At 42.4% G+C, this 19,274-nt stretch overlaps 1 protein-coding gene across 4 annotated transcripts in view; it reads left to right on the top strand.

Moving 5' to 3' along the window:
• STEAP3 (STEAP3 metalloreductase) overlaps positions 1–18,127 on the top strand; it is a 77,482-nt gene extending 59,355 nt beyond the window's left edge. For all 4 annotated transcript variants that reach the window (XM_078682385.1, XM_078682383.1, XM_078682384.1 and 1 more), the window contains 3 exons: positions 8,019–8,546; positions 13,688–13,852; positions 16,532–18,127. In XM_078682385.1, coding sequence (XP_078538511.1) covers positions 8,019–8,546; positions 13,688–13,852; positions 16,532–16,831 — 993 coding nt within the window. In that variant the 3' untranslated portion in view covers positions 16,832–18,127. The remainder of the gene's footprint in view (positions 1–8,018; positions 8,547–13,687; positions 13,853–16,531) is intronic.
• The last annotated feature ends 1,147 nt before the right edge of the window (positions 18,128–19,274 follow it).

Below are 19,274 nucleotides of genomic sequence, written 5' to 3' on the forward strand. Positions count from 1 at the left end.
CCGGAGAAAGTTCCAGGGTGTCAAGGCCACTCTACGAAACCTGGGACTGAAATATGGGATGCTGTACCCCGCCAGACTGCGTGTGGACATTAATGAACGCTCCCGAATATTTGAAAACCCATCTGAGGTGCAGAACTTCTGTCACAACTACAAGCAAAACAACAAGGGCTCTCCGGGCGATGTCTCCTCCTCTCCCTTACTGAGCGGATCTGAAGCCAGTGCAGACTTATTCCCCACGTCTGACCCTGGATGAAATGATATCCTTTTTGATTTGGTCTCCGAATGTGTCCTCGATAGAATTTCTTAATACGTTGTCATTATTTGTTCATTGGTTACTGCACTCTGGAGGGCAAATGCCCCCCTAATTGGTGTACACCGTTGAACTATGGTTATTGCATGTTTCGTACCCCTACAGTTTAGATTTGATGTAACAATAGTATGTTATTGGGTACTGTGGGCTGTTTTGAGCAATAGGATGTTGCCTCACCGGGTGGGGGGGGAAGGCTGGGTGGGGGATGGTGGGATGGGAATTGTTTAAACTGCATTGCACACAATTCAGAATTGTTATGATTATTGGTTTGTTAGCAGAGTACGAACCTAGGCGGCACTTCATTATTGAGTTCACCCCGCAGCTATGGCACACGTAGGGCACACAATAGGTCCATCCCCCCTTACCCTGGCCACATGGAATGTTAGAGGCTTAAACAACACCCGGAAGAGGAAACAGGTTCTGCATTATTTAAATCGACATGCCTTTGACATAGCGCTATTGCAAGAAACCCATCTCCCACTGGGAGATCGTTCTCGGTTTGCGGCTGCCTGGGGCCCAAACTGCTATTTCACTAACTATAGTAATTACGCCAGAGGCACAGCTATTCTAATTCACAAGCGACTGCCCTTCAAATGCCACTCTGTCCTACACGATGACTCTGGTAGATTCGTTATTGTGGTGGGTACCCTTTTTTATTACAAGATTGCATTAGGATGTCTCTATGGCCCCAGTACTGATTCCCCAGATTTCTTCCACGACTTGTATGCAAAACTATTGCAACTGGGCCCCATCCCCCTGTTGATTGGAGGGGATTTTAATGTTACCTTTGACCCACACCTCAACAGCACCTCCACGGCTCCAGATCCGAAGCCTAGAGCGCGCAAAGCCTTACACTCCCTGTGTGACTGCCTCTCATTACTGGACATGGGGCGCATGTGAGACCCAAACCACGTTGCACATAGACACTACACGGGTGCTAGTAACACCTGGACCCGTCTCGACTACTGGCTGGCCACTCCCGAATTTTCCAGTTGGTTTCATAACATACACACGTTGCCCAGATCTTACTCCGACCACTCTCCCGTGCTATTAAGTTTGCGCATCCCCGCCCTGAAGGGTATGAGAGGCAGTGGAGATTTCCGTCACGAGCACTAACAGACGAACACTTTAGAGAAACACTACACGTCGCCATTGAAACTTATTTTGATATCAACACGGGGTCAGTAGATTCGGAGACAGTGCTGTGGGAGGGCTTCAAAGCATACTTGAGAGGTATATGCATTTCACAGAGCGCTGGGACACTTAGGGATCTACGGATCTCTTTGTCCCGAACGGAGACAGACCTGACCGTATTAGACACCACACATCAGGCAACCCCCGACCCTGGGTATGAAACCAAGAGAGCAGCCCTCCTACTGCAATACAGAGAGACGGCCGACAGGGAAATTTTGTATATGGGTAAATACCATAAGGCCAGAGTGTATGGGGAGGGGGAGCGGCCTGGCAGAGTCTTAGCCCAGATGCTTCGACCACCATATGCGAAGGCATATATCACGGAGCTGCGTTCAGAAGCAGGACATACCCTTACAAATCCCGTGCTGATACAGAAAGAATTCCTATCATATTTTAAACTGTTCTACTCTACTAAGCTAGGATCTGACCACTCCGCTCAGGAAGAATATCTCTCAGAGATAGCACTGGTTTATTTGGAAAAATTCATGCAAGACTTTTTGGCAGAACCCATTACTGCCGACAGCATACATGAAGCAATTGACGCATTAAACACATCCACCGCTCCAGGTCTGGACGGCTACACCCCTGAATTTTATAAAGCATATAAGGAACTATTAACCCCACACTTACTGGATATGTATGCAGAGGCCCTAGAATCCCAGATGCTTCCTCCCACTCTAAGAGAAGCCGTGATAATACTACTCCCGAAGCCCGGTAAGGATCCCCTCCACTGTAGTTCCTATAGACCGCTGTCACTGCTGAATTTAGATGACAAAATCCTAGCGAAAGCATTGGCGTGCCGATTATGTCTCCTCATGGAGTCCATCATTTCCCCGGCCCAATCGGGATTCGTACCACATCGATCTACCACTTTAAATCTCCGTACCCTGTTTAATATTCTACATAGAATACCCCCAGAAACCCCTGCAGCGGCAATTTTATTAGACACCGAGAAAGCATTTGATTCCCTAGAGTGGCCCTTTTCCCTCTCCGTAATGCAGCGTATGGGTATGCCCCAGGGATTCATCGTCACCACAGCATTGCTTTACACACGACCCACAGCCAGACTGCGGTTAAATGGGACCGTGTCTGCTCCTTTTGCTCTATCACGCCGGACAAGCCAGGGCTGCCCCCTCTCCCCTTTATTATTTATCTTGGTAATGGACCCGTTGATTAGGCATCTCCAAGAAAAACACCTCCAGAGAGGTTTGGTGCTCCGGACAGGCCCTTTACTAGTTTCCCTGTATGCAGACGACACAATTTTGTATGTCTATGACCCCCAGACTAACCTAGATCCGCTACTCGGAGATCTTAAGATTTGGCAATTTTTCTGGCCTGAAAATTAATTGGGGTAAATCAATTATCTTCCCTCTCACTGAGGGAATGAACCAATGGACCATGGAGTTCCCTCTGGACTGGTGTACCGATTCTGTGAAATATTTGGGAATCCACGTTCATCGAGATGTGGAACAGACGGTGCGCCGGAACTACGGAGTGGCGATCTCCCAACTGGAGACACGCGTTGCTTCCTGGCTTAAACTTCCACTTTCTATAGCAGGCCGCGTAGCCCTAATAAAAATGATCGTCCTTCCTAGATTTCTGTACCTATTTCAGAATATCCCAATCCCCCTAACTGCTAAATTCTTTTCCACATTACGGTCCTTGCTGATTAAATTGATTTGGGGAGACAGGACAGCCAGAGTGCGGTGGCAGGTCATGACTCTTCCATACGAAAGGGGCGGATACGCTGTACCTGATTTCCATTTATACTATCTGGCCGCGCAAGCCAGCTTCGCACACTCCTGGTACCACCCAGATGCTAGAATTATTTACCTCCGCCCGAAGCAGACATTGTTTTCCCCAGCACATTAGCCTCGGTGATTCCCTTGGGAATCCCCCGTGACCCAAAAATCATACAGCCTGTTTATACTACCAGTTGGGCGTGGCAGAAACTAAACAAACTCACACGGGGGAACGCTCTGTACTCCTCCTCACTTCCCATATTGAATCCCCCCTACATTCCCATCACTTCTGAGAGAATAGTTCAACAGACCTATACTAAATTCAATTTCCATACAATAGGTGACCTCTTCCCTGGCGGTCATAGCTTTGACCCAGACGAAACACCCGCACTTTCAGAGGCCTCGTTCATGGACAAGTTTATATTGGCTAGGTTACGCGCAGCACTCCGTGCCAAGTTCCCTGACTACCCATTGGAACCGCCCTCCTTCCCCCCACTAACATTGGTAATAACCAGCGACAAAGGGCTACACCTTACATCACACCTTTACAAGGCCTGCTCCGAGGAGATACCATCAGATGACTCGAAAGTACGCTCAGCATTGGAGTCAGATTTAGGCATATCAATTACAGATGAACAGTGGGTGGCATGCTGCAGGGTCACAGGGATGGTGTCATTGAACAGTAAACATCGACTCCTACATTTTAAATGTCTCCGTAGGTTATACGCTACGCCCGCCAGAATGCATAGGATAGACCCCTCCAGACCACACACATGTCAACATTGCCAAGCACCACAGGCAGGCTTTGCGCATTTGGCATGGAGCTGTCCACGAGTCCACTAGTACTGGGAAGAAGTGCACCGACTCCTCAGTGTAATGATCCAAATCCCATTACAGCCGATCCCAGAAATTGCGTTGTTGGGGTATACAGTGCAAATCCCGTTGAAAGTCCGCAGATTCGCTGCTATTGCTTTGCTACTAGCCAAACGAGAGGTTGCGATATGCTGGGGTGGTAGGAAAGTGCCAACGACGATAGGATGGGTACGGAGTATGACAACTTGTACAACACACAGTGATACATATGCCACCACCTGTCCTATATCCTCCAGACCTAAGGATATTTGGGGGCCTCTCCGTAATTATCTGGCCCTGCAGCAGCAATCTTCCACCACACAGCGATCCCAGGATATGGAGCCAGTGGGGATAGGCTGAGTAGGATGATGCATTTGTACTCATATTCTTACATGCGTGAAACAATTTAACTCAGAAAATTATGCACATGCTGAATATTCCATGTGTTCTGGACATTTTAAGGGGATGACCCCTACGCACAAGATGTTTTTTTCCTTTTGATTATTACATTGTGTTATGACCGGGACGAACTGCTATGGGGTTTTTTTTCCCGACAAAGAATGTAAAATGCCGCCATTATTGAGATGTACCTGCCATATATATTTACTGATGTATGTGCTCTGCCTTGTTTTTTTGAAAATCTGCAAAATAAAGTTATAAAAAAAAATCTGCCATTTTCTTTCCCCGTGTTTTACAAAACATGCAAAATTCTCTTGCTTGGTGTCCCCACAAACGTAATAAAATCCCCAAACTCAAAATACTTAGAATGTTAAAAGAATAACTGCTGTGCTGCACCTTCTCATGATCTTTCCAGTGCCTGTTTTGTGCTCCACTGCACCACATCAGCTCGTTTTCTTTTTTCCACCAACTAAGAATTTGGGTCCAGCTTCCTTGTTTACGGTTTGTGAGTTTGTAGCCTTTCTTAGAGTGTGGAACACAGGAGATTCCTCCCAGTGCTAATGTCCATATAGTCTCTTCTAATTTACATTGGAATCTTAATAGACATATGCCATTTCCTCTTGTATAGTGACTTCCACAAAAGATTTTGGGCCAAAGAGCCTCTGAGTCCAATAACGCATTTGTGGACACTTCTTATCCACAAAAAGAATGACGACAATTACTGATCTTTCGGGCCTTCAGGAAATCGAAAGTGAAAATTGGCTTTGAGAGAGAAATCATTTATGAGCACAGTCCCTTGGTTCGAAAGATGATGACTCGAGGGAGCCAGTTCAAATGTAGACAACCTTTGCCATATTACTATTGCGGTACAAAAGGGGGTGGTGATGGACGGAGCATCTGAACCAATCAAACACTCGCACCCAGTCAAAAGATCTGGGTTAAATCCATCACCGTTCTTTAGCCCACTCTGCCACCCCAGTTCAGACATGGCCATATGCAAATCAGTCTGACCCTGTGCCTCATGGGAACAGTCCAACCCGAACTGACAAGCCATGCCTTCCCTGGACCGGAAACAAGCATCCTAGGACCGGTTTCTGTTGGGAAACATCCTTTACAACGAAACTTTTACAACGCCGAGCTTTTACAACGCAGGTTTTACAACGAAAACCATTACAACGCATTGCGCTGGGGGGGCGCTCTAGGATAGGGAGTAGATTTAATTTACTATCCAACACCTTCCCTAGTGTCCACGGGGACTGGAGTTGGAATAGTAAATTAAACTATTCACTATCCAGCACCCCAAAGCGCTATGCGTTGTAAAGGTTTGCGTTGTAAAAACCGCGTTGTAACAGCATGCGTGGTAAAAGCATGCGTTGTAACGTCATACATCCGTTTCTGGCATTTCAGCCGTCATCAGCCAGGCTTGCTTGACACGGTGGAATAATATAAATATCTGGGAGTTATAACTGATGCATAGAAATTTGTGTTTTGTTAAATTTGATATTGCACAATGCCTTTGTGTTATGTGGGGAGTAGCAAGAAATTAAAAATAAGAGAAAAGCAAGAAACAAACACTTGGTATTGGAAGGCTTGATTTGCCCTAGGGGACTAGAGTTTCAAGATGGATCTCACATCATGGAACCCTCCTTATATAAGGGTACAGAAAGTGAGAACATAAACAAGCTGTATCTATAATAATACTAAGGTAAGAAAACGGGTGCAATATGGAGCTTAGCAGCTCTGGTAGAGCTGTCTATTGTGATTCGTCTTGGAGCATACAGGGAGTCTGCCCTCATCTGAAATTGTACTGAGAGGTAGATCCGGATTATATGTCTAGAAGGCAGTCAACAGGAGGCCAAATAGAGGAGTGTACAACAAGCTTGCCTGAGGGTCAAGTAAGGAGGAAATAAAACAGCAAAAAGACGTCAGTAAACGTCGTGACCTCGAGTAGGAGAGGACAGCCTTAGCAACTGCTGTTGTCGGGCGTCGCCCTTGAAGTGAGCCGGCTTCTTATGCTGTGCCTGCTCTAACTGCCACAGAAGTATTATGCACTGTAACCAGTCCTAAAGTGTCTGTAGCTACATTGGAAAGTCTGGCGTGACCTGGAAGAGTTAGCCATTATATGTCCCTATCATTGGTGCAGCTAATCTCCACTGTCTTGTGTGCCAAAACCGATCTTTTAGATCGGAAAAGTCGAATACACCTTTGTTCCTCCTTTTAAGATACACCGATTTTACATTTTACAAAAAGTTCAACAGGGAAATAATTGCCTGCATGTTTAGGCACTGAAAACTGAAACCGTACAGCAGATTGGAAATGAAGGGGAAGAAAAAGGTGATACTAAAATGCATATGAATATTTGCCAATAAGGAGGAGCGGGTGATGGTAGTAATGAAGACTGCACCTGGTTGAAGGAAGGATTTGGCCAGGTATAAAAGTTACATTCTTATTCAGTGAAAGAAAAAATAACTAGATAAACTACCAAAAAAGGAGTTTACGGCTTCCTTGTTCAGCCACTGGCCACCTGACGGTCCCAAGTGTTTTGCCTTTCACCAAACCCTTGGCTGTACATTATCAAACTCACTACTCAGCAGAGAAGCACCAGATATATAGGAGTAAAATATACAGTACATCTTCATCCTCACTGAAACACACAGTAGAACAATTCTGATGGTTAAGTGAATTTGGCACAAAAAAACAAACAGGGAGTCATCATTGCCCCTTATAAATAGGGCATTTTACGTAGACAATTGTACTTCATGAGTTACATACTTCGTTCTATGCTACAACACAGTTGCAGCTAAAGAAGTAGATGTCTTTAAAATAAGTTTATTTACTTTTGCTGCATTTTGGGCACCTGAGAGATAAAGATGAAATGCCATTAGAGTTAACCAATGGAATGGTTGAAAGGTAAGAGGTGTAAAAAAGAACCCTGCCACCTGTGTTCATAGAGAAGAAGCTACTGCTCAACTCAGCTGGAGCTCCAAAGGATGCTGGAAGACTGGGCTAGACCAAGAATCCCAAGGGTTGGCAGCATGAAGAGATCTTTTCAGATTTAGCTGAATCTGTTAAATGTGTGAACTCGAGGCACTCCGTGTCATTTTGGTCTGGCTCACCAAGGAGCTGGTGTTTAGGAACTCCATGCAGGGATAGACCATCCACTTCCCCTAGTGCCCACATGCATTGATACGCCCGTCTGTGGTGGGTGTTGGTCATTTTCTGAATTAAAGTTTAGCCGCTCTTTGCAGATTATCCCCACTGACACCCATCTTGTTTTTTTCATGAAGGCAAGTGATTGATTGAATTTAAAGGCTCTTAACTTGCCTGAGTGTTGCTCCTGCACATACAGAGATGATGTGTGAGTACTTTAGCTGCACTGCTGAACTTAAGTGGCCTATATGAAGTCCCTCAAATGTCCACAGAATGCACTGTATATATAGTCGCTAAATCCTTAATTTCTTGACGTTGTTGGTTAATTGCCCATTTCTAATTGCATCTTGGTGTTTGTGTGTACTTTGCAGGTTTTGATTTGTTCTGATCATCAAGAAGCAAAGAATGCTGTTTCGACGATTGCTCGCAGCATGGGATTCATCCCAGTGGACATGGGCTCTCTGTGTGCAGCACGCGAGATCGAGAACGTTCCATTGCGGCTCCTCCCTCTCTGGAAAATACCCGTCCTGCTAGCTTTGTGTTTGTTTGTAGGCTTCTATTTCTACAACTTTACAAGAAGTGTCTTGCATCCTTACCTGAAGGAGGACAAAAACAAATTTTATAAGATTCCAATAGAGTTGGTCAACGTCACGCTACCTTGCGTGGCTTACGTCATGCTCTCACTAGTTTACTTGCCCGGAGTCCTTGCAGCGTTTCTTCAGTTACACCATGGCACCAAATACAGACGCTTTCCTGACTGGCTCGATCAGTGGCTTATTCACAGGAAGCAGATGGGTCTTGTAAGCTTCTACTGTGCAGCCTTGCACGCGGTGTACAGCCTCTGTTTGCCAATGCGACGCTCTAGTCGCTACCAGATGCTGAATGATGCTTTCAAACAGGTAAATTCTTTGGAAATTACACTTCAAGTTCTTCCTATAAGTTGTGGGTTTTTTAATCATGTTTTACTGCACTACTAGGGACTCGTCAGTCTGACAGGTTCTATGTACACACTGATTCAGAGATCTGAAGTATTTACATTTCAGATGACCGTCATTCTACAGGTTCATTTATTTTCTTTTAATCCCGGTACTTTTAATTGTACACTATAAATTCAGAAGTAGTAGTGCTGCTGGAATGCGAAGGCAAAGCCAGGACTGGGTGAGCTGCTCACACCTGATATTGGTAACGCAACATGTTTATGTTAAATGGACGTTCTCCCATGGCTGTCTTCCTGGCACTGAAAGCAGAAGTTTATTGTAGTCCAACTCCATGGTACTCATTTTATCAACCTCAGAACGATGAATAGTTGACTTGCCACGATTCGAACCTGTGACCATGAGGCAAATCACAGAATCCTGGAGTGGTCCATTAGTCCACCGCCCCACCAAACCAAATTTAGGATGCAGCAACTAAATAGCTATTTAACCCACATTCACCACTTCATCGTTCATACCATGCATTAAACAGAGGTAAGTGATTGTTAGTGTAACTCAGTAGATCCTATGTCGCGTTCTATATTGTGTATGCACCTTACAAATTAGACATGAGGTTTAAGCCACAAAACAGCAGCTCGTGTTAAAAGCATCATTTGAATTACAGTGGATTGCTGTTTTCGTTCACCCACGTGCCAAGTGCTGGATCAACACAATGACACCGTATTCACTAACTGGTTAAAGATTTCAATATCTAATTGGATTTATGAATGGGGTCCAGTTTCATGGAGGCAGTTTGTGAGCTGAAACATGAGCCTGACCATTGCTTTGTTTTAAAAGGAGCTACTTACTTTTGATCCTGCTGCATTTCTTGAACATATGTACAGATGTAGGTATGTTTATTAGCACCGGTGCTTGATCGATTACCAAGTACCAAGGTGGATGATAATCATTCTTAGGGCTAGCATGACAGCACAGCTGTCTACATGTCCTATTGTGACCAATTCTTTAATATAAAAGTAGTGTGCTTTGGCTCCTACCAGAAGAAGTACTTATCTTATCTCATTTGATTGGCTGTTTGGTGCATCATTCCACCTCCTATGAAGTGCTTGGAATGTAATGCAGGAGGAACTGCTTTACCTCTCAATTATACACCGAATACTAACACACTAAATAACTCCTCACAGATGGATTGTTTTGCAAAAACAATCATTTTTGTTTTGTTTCCACCTCAGCAATGTTATTAGTGTTTTTAGCAGGACTCAAAATGCAAGCTAGACCTAGATGTTTTACCAATGCTTGTATACTCTACTTTGCCACCATGATATGCTGAAACCTCTGGCACAACCAATAGCGTGGCCTTTATGTTTAAAGGTAATATGTATTGTGTGTTGAGCAGGAATATGGGTTCCAGTTGCTGCTGGGAGGGAAAAATTGGACCATTCAATACTACTTTACCTATGGGAGGTGGACCAAGCAAAAGCCATCCTTGTCGTACCGAGACGAGATGCTATGAGGGGCACTGGCCAGCCATGGTGCATCATACCCCAAGAGGGGTACTTGGGGCAGGTGCCAAAATACAGCTGATTGAAGGACTTTCCAAACAATGTGTACCCCCTAGAACTATACCCAGTCCTGTTTCTCCAGCAGAGGAGTAGATGTTATGTTCATCAGTGTATGTGCATGGTTGCGTAGGGATGAACAAAAGGTAAGTATCAATGAGTAGATGCTTACATCGGAAACAATGGATGGATATGCAAAGATAGATGTGTGTGAGAATGGATTGAGTGTGTGTTTAAACATGAAAGCATACAAGGGATTGGAGGTGTTGCTGGAATAATCATGAAACATCTTAGATTCACTAAATTGACTTCACTAAATCTACCGTTAGTAGAGAACTTGGTAATCAAACTTAAATCTCCCACCTCGTCCTTGAAATGCGTTCCCTTGTATAGACCTAATAAATATATGCAACACTTTCCTCACAGCCTAGCAGAGTCAATCTCACCCATAGTAATCGACCAAGCAAATGTACTGTTAATCAGTGATTTGAACTATTGGGCCAATGAGGAAAAAGGTGGACAGCAAGCAGGTGACCTTACAAACACCCTCAGATATTTGAACTTAGAACAGCAGGTACATCAGCCCACACATATTAAAAGCCATACCCTGGATCAAATTTGGACTACCAAATTTCCTTTGAAGAATTTAGGGATTGTTCCCTGTGTATGGTCTGATCATTTTCTGATCTAATTTTCATTATCAGATCTCTCCTCTCACCAGTCCATGACCTGTCCTGTCCTTTTATCCAGGAATTGGTCTCGAACTGACCTGATGTCCTTCTTTAACCAGTAGGAAACATCCTTGCCATCGCCCAAGGAAGATATACATGACTATGAGGAAACAATCACAGAATGGATCATGGTGGCCAGCAATACTCTTGCCCCCTTCCATTAAATTAAACTAACGAGAGGCCATGATGCCAATAAATGGTTTTCAGAAGAACTAAAAACAGCTAAACCAGAACTTTGGCGCTCTGAACAAAAGTGGCGCAACAATTACTCCCCTGATCTCAAAAGCATCTTCGCACGTCAACTTAAAGAATATAAACAGTTGATCAGGAAAGCTAAAGCTAGTTTTTTTTACGAGTAAGATCTTGAATGCTCCCAGCAAAGCCAAAAAGATCTTCAAAATTGTCTCTGAACTCTCAAACCCAGACAGAATCATTCTACCATCAGGCCCTCTCAAAAAATGTGTGATTCTCTCAATTCCTTCTTTATCGATAAGATTGAGCCCATCAAAAAGAGTATCCCTTTTAGTCCCCTGCACAATACTCTATCTTCTGATGATAGAAATGCAAGTAATATTTCATTTTTCCCCTAGATCAATAAAGAGGATTTAACGGACCTATGGACAAAAGTTAAATCCGGGTCGCCCAATGATACCTGTCCTCAAAGTATTTTAAAAGTGGTATTGACTAATTTCTATCTCTCAACTAAGGCATAGTCCATAGTTGCTTTAAAAAGGCAGTCATAGTCCCCTTACAAAAGAAAGCAGGTTAGGGCCCCCTCAATCTTCAAAAGTATCGGCCAATTTCTCTCCTCCCCTATTCAGCAAAATTGCTTTGAGGCACATGTAGCTCAACATCTCTGCTTATTTATAGAGGCCTCAAATTTCCTTGATCTCTGCCAAGCCGGCTTTTGCCCAGTTCACTCAACATAGGTAGCCATCATCTCAGTAGAAGATGACATGCAAGAGGAAGTAGATAAAGGCAACATTCAAGCCCTAGTCCTTCTCGATCTGCCAGAAGCCTTTAACACGGTCAACCATGACCTCTTGGCCTACCATGTCCGGTCTGCAGGACTCTGCAATCAACTGGCTCATCTCCTTTGTTAAGGACCTATCTCAGTCAGCTAGACTTTCCCCTTTCAATTCTCCTAAAGTCCAATTGAACTGTGGGGTTCAACAGGGTTCTTCTCTCTCCCCCATCCTTTTAACTTCTGCATCCGCCCCCGGTCTACTCTCTCAAAAATATGAAAGTTAAATGTTTAATTATGCTAATGACATGCAACTCCTCTTCTCGATTGACAGCACTCCAAATTTCAAGCTGCATTTCCAAGACACCATGCTGTTCATCCGGGATTGAATGACCAGCAACCAATGAAGACCAACCACTTGAAACTAAACTCTGAGAGGGATAGCATTCACCAGAAATAAGCCTGACCTTTGGAGTCGTTCCTTCTGGTCCAATGATTTGGTTCCTCCTCCCTCTCCAAAGAAGTCGGTAAAAAGTCTTCCTTTTACAATTAACGAGAATCTATCACTGAAACCACAACTAGGCTCAGTGATATCCTCCTGCTTTTTCCAACTTCGCAGAATTAAGAAGATCAAGAAATTCCTTACTACTGACGCCTTGGTCCAGGTCATTATAGCTTTGGTCATGTTGAGAATTAACGACGCAAACTCTCTTTAACTAGGTCACCCTAAACATCTTATGCGGAGACTTCAGTTGGTCCAAAACCAGGGTGCTAGGCTGATCTATCAGCTCCCCAAACGTTGCCATATCTCTGAAGTTACAAAGGACCTTCACTGGCTCCCAGTTGCACAGAGATCTGCATTCAAAACATTTTGCACTGTTTTCAAAGCCTTTCAAAGGAAATATCTGGCATTTATTAAATCTCTGATCTACAAGTACTCCCCCACCATAGATCTCATATCCACCCATGTGCACCTGGCAGTGATTCCCCAATTTAAGAGGATTAGGATAGGTGGAGTCAAGTTTTCTGTCACTGCTCCTCGTGTCTGGAACTCCCTGGAACTGAGGACCACCTTTAATTATTGGAAGTTTAGATAGATGCTGAAGACTTGTCTCTTTAAGCAAGCCTATTAATAAGTTTCCGGAGCCGAGCTGGGACAGTTACCGGGTGCCAAGAGACCATTTGGTGTAAGTGCGCTATACAAGCTGAAGTAACATAACATAATTTGGGATAGATAGATAAAGGGATTGGTGTGCATATGAATGCATGAGTGTAGAGTAGATGAATCGTTGCACACGTGTAAATAGGAGTTTGGATTGATGGATGGATGAATGAGTAGGTTTGGTTGGCTAGATGTATGAGCAAGTGTATGAGCAAGTGTAGGTTGATGGATGCATAGGTATTACATGTAAGGGGATGGATGGATTTTCTTTGTGTGTGTGTCTGGCCTCATGGTTGTATATTGGTGTACATGGAAGACGGTATGCATGTGTAAATATTAGTATGTAGGTGGCTACGTGTGAATTGGCCTCCCTTTTGAGTGATTACTTCTAGCAAGTAAACATAAAATCCATAGGTTGTCTGGTAAGGTCACATGTAGATAACCTATCAGGACAGTCACCTTGTCCATTCTGCCCTAGCCTCTAAAAGTTTTTTCCTTATTCTACCTTAATTTTCTCCATGAGAACTGATAGCTCTCAATAACACTTGTCCATTATTTGCAGGCAAAATAAAACATACCAATTTTTAAAAAATATTAAGTGATTATTTGCAAAGCCAGTTTCAATTGAGGCAACATCAATGATCATGTCCTTTCATACTTTCGTGTCCTTTGTTTACTTGTCTTATTAGGTTGCAGAAAATAAAAACAGCGCTTGGATAGAGGAGGAAGTGTGGCGAATGGAAATATATGTATCATTTGGAATAATGGCCCTTGGAGTGATGTCCCTACTTGCTGTTTCCTCATTGCCTTCCGTTGGGAATTCCCTAAACTGGAGAGAGTTCAGTTTCATTCAGGTACAGCATGCATGGTGATAGAAATGCAACTTCGTTTATTGTTAACACTGCTCCATTTTCATCTTCTCCTACAACGAAATCTATTCGGAGGAGCGCCTTTGACAACCTTGAGGTCTTCCAATGTTTGTAGTCTTGGATTTGATTTTTGGGACAAGGTGGTGCAAATATGATCAGTTTGTGTCCACCAGTGAGGCAATATTGTGTTACGTAGTTCGTAACATCCAACAAAATCTTTATAGGCCATTGATTGTAGAGATCCTCACACAGTTTGGAGCAGTGTCGAGAAGCTGTCAGCTGGTGGCCGATATCATTAGCATTAATGGTAATCCTCAAAAGTGATTCTCCAATAGGGTTCACTAGGATATCCTGGCATCCTCTCACTGTGTCACATTTTGCCTCCCAAAGATATTTGTGGGGAAAGTGAGAAATTGCTTGAGGCATATGGGATACCACTGTAGGAACATATTCCAAGTTGGTATATCTAGGCTTACATTAGAAATCAGTTAAAGCTCCAATTTGTTTCCAGTGGATGATCAAATTACATTCAGTCAGAGCCTGGCTAAAACCAATTCATTATGCTAAGGATTGTACCTTGCTTCAATGTCTATCATATCTGGCATTTGATGCAAGGAGCACAGAACCTTGACAAGTCTAATCATCAAAGAGGGATTTGTTCTTGCTTTTTTCTGCATATTTACGCTATTTTCCTGTAGAAAATGGATCAATAGAAAATAAGTCAACTGAACTTTAAACGTATGACTCCTTTACATTCCACCAAACTTGAGCTTTATATTCTGGGGTCATAGTTTTCTGCAGGATTGGCTGTTCTGGAATTTACCAAAACAAGATGTAAAATTCAAGGTGGGGTATGCAATTCTTGGTCCAAACATAAAGGTTCCAGGTTTGCTTTCATTGGTGATTCACTCCAAACTCTGATTCAGAAACGCATTGGAGACCTTTCTGTTTAATGAATGTTCCCTTATATTTCCAATTTTGCTCTGATAGTAGTATTGTTGTGTATTTCTACTTCTTTTTCTTCTTCTTTGAAAGCTAAGAGTTGATTCACGCTTTTGAGCATTGTCGTCATGTATTCTTGTCACGTCACAAAATTTTCCCTTTGAAGTCACAACACACCACACCGATTCTACCAACTGTTCATTCATACACTCAGCGTCAAAATGTCATTCGTCATATACTCATAACCCCAATTTTAAGTAAGGTAAGAAACATTTGTGACTTGACAGTCCTATACGGAGCCCTGTCCCTTTGGGCTGTCGGGTCCCTCTAGTTCTATTTACGCACAATATATTCTTGCCAGCACCTAGCCATATGTTGAGATATTTAAGATATTTCCTACAGGCAACACCACCAACTTTCCTTAATAAAAACATAGAACAAGAACACTGGTAAACTGAGCCAGTGGCTGGATTATGACAATTTAACATGAGAAAAATATTTTTTACACAAAGTCTTGTACTAAATCTCTAAGGGCCAAATGTATCAAAGGTTTTTACCCATTCTGTGTCTATGGGAAAATGTGTTCATACATATGGCCCAAAATTCCCAGCATTTTGCACATTGCAAAGCTATCCAAGCACAAAAGGAGCAGCTTAGCACTGTTTAAAACAAATGTCACATTTTTAAAGAAAATGTCAATCTTTAATGTGATCTGGCAGCAAACAAGAATACGGTCCCTGTTCTCATTGGTGTTCTGTGGTATGTGCTCAACTAGTAAAGTAAACCACCACAGTCAAAAAGTGGTGCTGCTAGACCACTTCACATTGACAAGCATGCCCAGGTCACAAGCAGACTGTTCACTTGATAACTCGCTGGGCAATTTACAGGGTCCGACCTTTTGTCTCCGAAAGGCCCTAATGTTTGAAAAAATGCCCAGTGTAGTGTTTTGCGTCACTACCTTCCAACCCTGTTATATTTCAAAACACAACATGATTTTGCTCTGTGCACTTGGTAAAGGGCACACTATTTGACCCAGCATACCACCAGGTAGCACTCTGACTACAGCCTTCTGAAATGGTCGAAGGTAAACTCATGGACGGTGCTGATGACAGATAATGAGGTGAATCATTATTATGCCCTTAAATTATATTATAAAATCTATCAGACGTGTGGTAACCTAGGACATATTCATTGTGATGGTGCGAGGGAGTATTGTGTCAAATATTAACCTCTTCACTGTGGCAGACATTCCGCCGCGGTGCTGAAAAAAATGACGCATGTGCAGTTCGAACGGCCCCCGGCCGTCCTCCGCACACGCCCACTGTGACATCGGACGACGCATTGAAGAGGTTAAAAGGAAAGTAGCATGGTATTTAAATATTACATGGGCTGTTTTTTGACTACATGGTGAATGCATTTTGTAACTATATTAAAGGTGTGCAGCACTTTATGAATTACATATCAGATGGGCCTAATTAATAAGGGGAATCGGGATTGCTTTGATACCATTTTAAAATCTGACAGATCCCTTTAAGGTGGGCACTATTTTAAAGAACAGACTTGAGCAAATAAAATTCACCAAACAACAATTTAAATGATCTAGTTTAACGGTGTGGCAACAATGTTATGGCTCAAATGACAATTCCACAGTATAAAACAAATATAAGCCATAAAATGTAAAAGTTTAAAATCGAACTAAAATCCTTTTTGTGTTTTGTGCAGTCGACGCTTGGATTTGTGGCTCTGGTTATCGCCACTCTTCACACTCTTACCTTTGGATGGAAGCGAGCATTTGATGGCAACCAATACAAGTTCTACCTCCCGCCAACGTTCACCCTCACACTGCTGGTCCCATGTGTAATTATACTAGCCAGGATAGTGCTGTTCATGCCGTGCATAAACAGAAAATTGGTACGCATACGTAGGGGATGGGAAAAAGGACGATATGTTACGTTTGCCTCACCTAATCCAGCACTACAGTCGAATGACTATTTGAGTAGAGAGAGCACCAGCAATGTGTAACCATCCCATTGCTCGCAGAGTGGAATTGTGAAATGTTAAAAGGAGTCAACAGGGTGGATTTTTCAAGTTGTCTGTTTTGCAGTGTACACAAGATTGCATAAAAGAAAACTAGTTCACAGGGCATAGTACGTAAAACATGGTTTTCAATTTTTTTTGTGAAGATCAAAAGGCATTTTCCTATCATTTGGTGATCACAATTTTTTCAAGAGGCTGGCCACTCTTTGCTACTCCACCCAGTTGTGCCTGTAGTACAAGCTTTCTTCGACTGATCTTTCAGAGATTTATTGGATCTAAAACCCTCTGCCTTGGAGCACACTGGTGCAGCCCTGGACGAAGATGCCTAGTACTATAGGATAACAATCTTAGATGGCGAGCACACTAGTGTTAGAACGACATTTGTGGTTGATGAAAATGGGGTCCACCGCTTTAATCACTGCACTGTAATCTGTATTATAGTGCACCATTCAATATATTATGTTGACTTTTAATGGTTAGTGACATTCGAATGATGGACAGAAACATTCTGGATTCTTCAATTATTTTATCCTCCTGTGCATCGGAGTCACATGCATTTTGTGCTGACTGCAGGATAGTCTTGTTTCTACCTTAAATCCATACTGCTTCCGTGAATCTGTGCATTTTATCCAAGGGTTATTTTGAAAGCTGAATGTCAAAAATAATAGGTTAGGGGTTTAGTGTTTGTCCTCTGTATAAGCCTTAACATTGTTGTACAAGATTTCTGAGAAAATCTGACATTTTTGTCTCGCCTATAACGCAAGTAAAATGTACCAAAGTTGTAACAGTGTTTAATAATAGAGAAATATTTTTTTTTTGTAAATGCAGAATTGTATAGTATTAAAATAACACAAGTGCCTTTGCGTTTGTGAAAAACGTATCAAGTATATCTGGAAAATGCATTGAAAGAAAAATCTGTTTGCCTTGAGAGCCAATAATAACCCACAGCTTTCTTCCCAGCTGACGTGAATTGTGTTAGGGATGATATAGAAGTGACCATGTAAGAAGATTTTAAGTCGGGTTTCTGTGGATTGTGACTTAACGGTCAAGACCTTGGTAAAACGAAATGGCTAAATATCCCAGTTTCTGTGCATTGTTTTTGATTTGTGTTTTGTATAAATATATATATATATATAAAATGGATTGTATTACAAGATTTACCTAAAGAAAAGTTCCTGTTCAATAGAAGCTTCAAATTGGGTTATGCACTTATGAGGTACATTATGTTATCCTTGACATCCCGTTTTGTCTTTTTATGGTAAATAAAGTGATGCAAAGATACCTCCATTTCTTAATCATGTTATTTTATTAATAGAGTAAGGCTAAAATAATGTAAACATTTAAGGGGGATTAGTGTTGGTGGAAAAATAATTAGACCAAATTAAATACAACATTTCTGTTGAGGGAAAAGAAGTATTTAGGACATTGGTGAATCCTTCACGAAATCGGGTAAAGTGAGAAACCTTAACATTAGTTTCCAGTTCCTCCGAGATGCCCCTTTACTTGAAATTGCATATTAAAGGTCTCCTTTTCAAGATTTTGGTTTCAGCATTTAAAGCAGGAAAGATATTATTGACGATTCTTTGGAAAAAGAATTAGACCTCAAAATTACAGCTTATCATTTTAGATTGGAATGGGTTCATCCTGTAAACTATATGTTCGGCATTCAAAAATTAAGACCCCATAAATTTCAATATTGAACCACAACCAGCTTCACACAAATCGCGACTTCAGAGATCTTAGCCTTAAGATCGTTCTCTGCCTTTATCAGAAACAACTTATTTCAAGCACTATTTATTGTATTATTTTTAGTGGGACTTGTGTTAACAATGTTGGTATGTCACATTATACCCATGATCAAAGAAATATAATTTCTCTAGCACTATATTGTGCTCCATACTTCAGACGGGCCACAAAGTACTCTTATTTACATAGTGTTCCTGCCAATGTTTCAGAGTCTGTGGATTGAAGCATATCCTTGACCTTATCCCAACACCTCCTCCATAGGTCAAACTCCATCCTATCAAATATGATACAACAAACATGCCCGTGCTTCGGAATGAGGTGTTTCAGAGATTGTGAAAATATATTTAGCTATGCATACTTACCATTTTTGGAGTGGCCAGTATCCTAAAGTTGAGATGATCTTCGGGTGAATTTAGATAGGTGAAGTTTATCGGAGGGAGTATGTTATACGGAGTACACCAAGACGGGACAGAGACTCGGCCTCAGGTGGTACTGTTAAACAATAAATGTGTATACACCATGCAGCGTTCAGCCAGAAGCAGAGAGTCACAACTCCTGGAATTATTGTCAAGCAACCAGTGTCTACAAAGCGTGGATTCCATCTTGAAACAGGGGCACAAGACTTGTACGCAGTGATAAGCAGCCAGTCTCTGTAAGATTATAGAAAATGTGATAGGGCATA

The sequence above is a fragment of the Lissotriton helveticus genome, chromosome 3_1, assembly GCF_964261635.1.
Source record: "Lissotriton helveticus chromosome 3_1, aLisHel1.1, whole genome shotgun sequence".
NCBI classification, from domain to species: domain Eukaryota; kingdom Metazoa; phylum Chordata; class Amphibia; order Caudata; family Salamandridae; genus Lissotriton; species Lissotriton helveticus.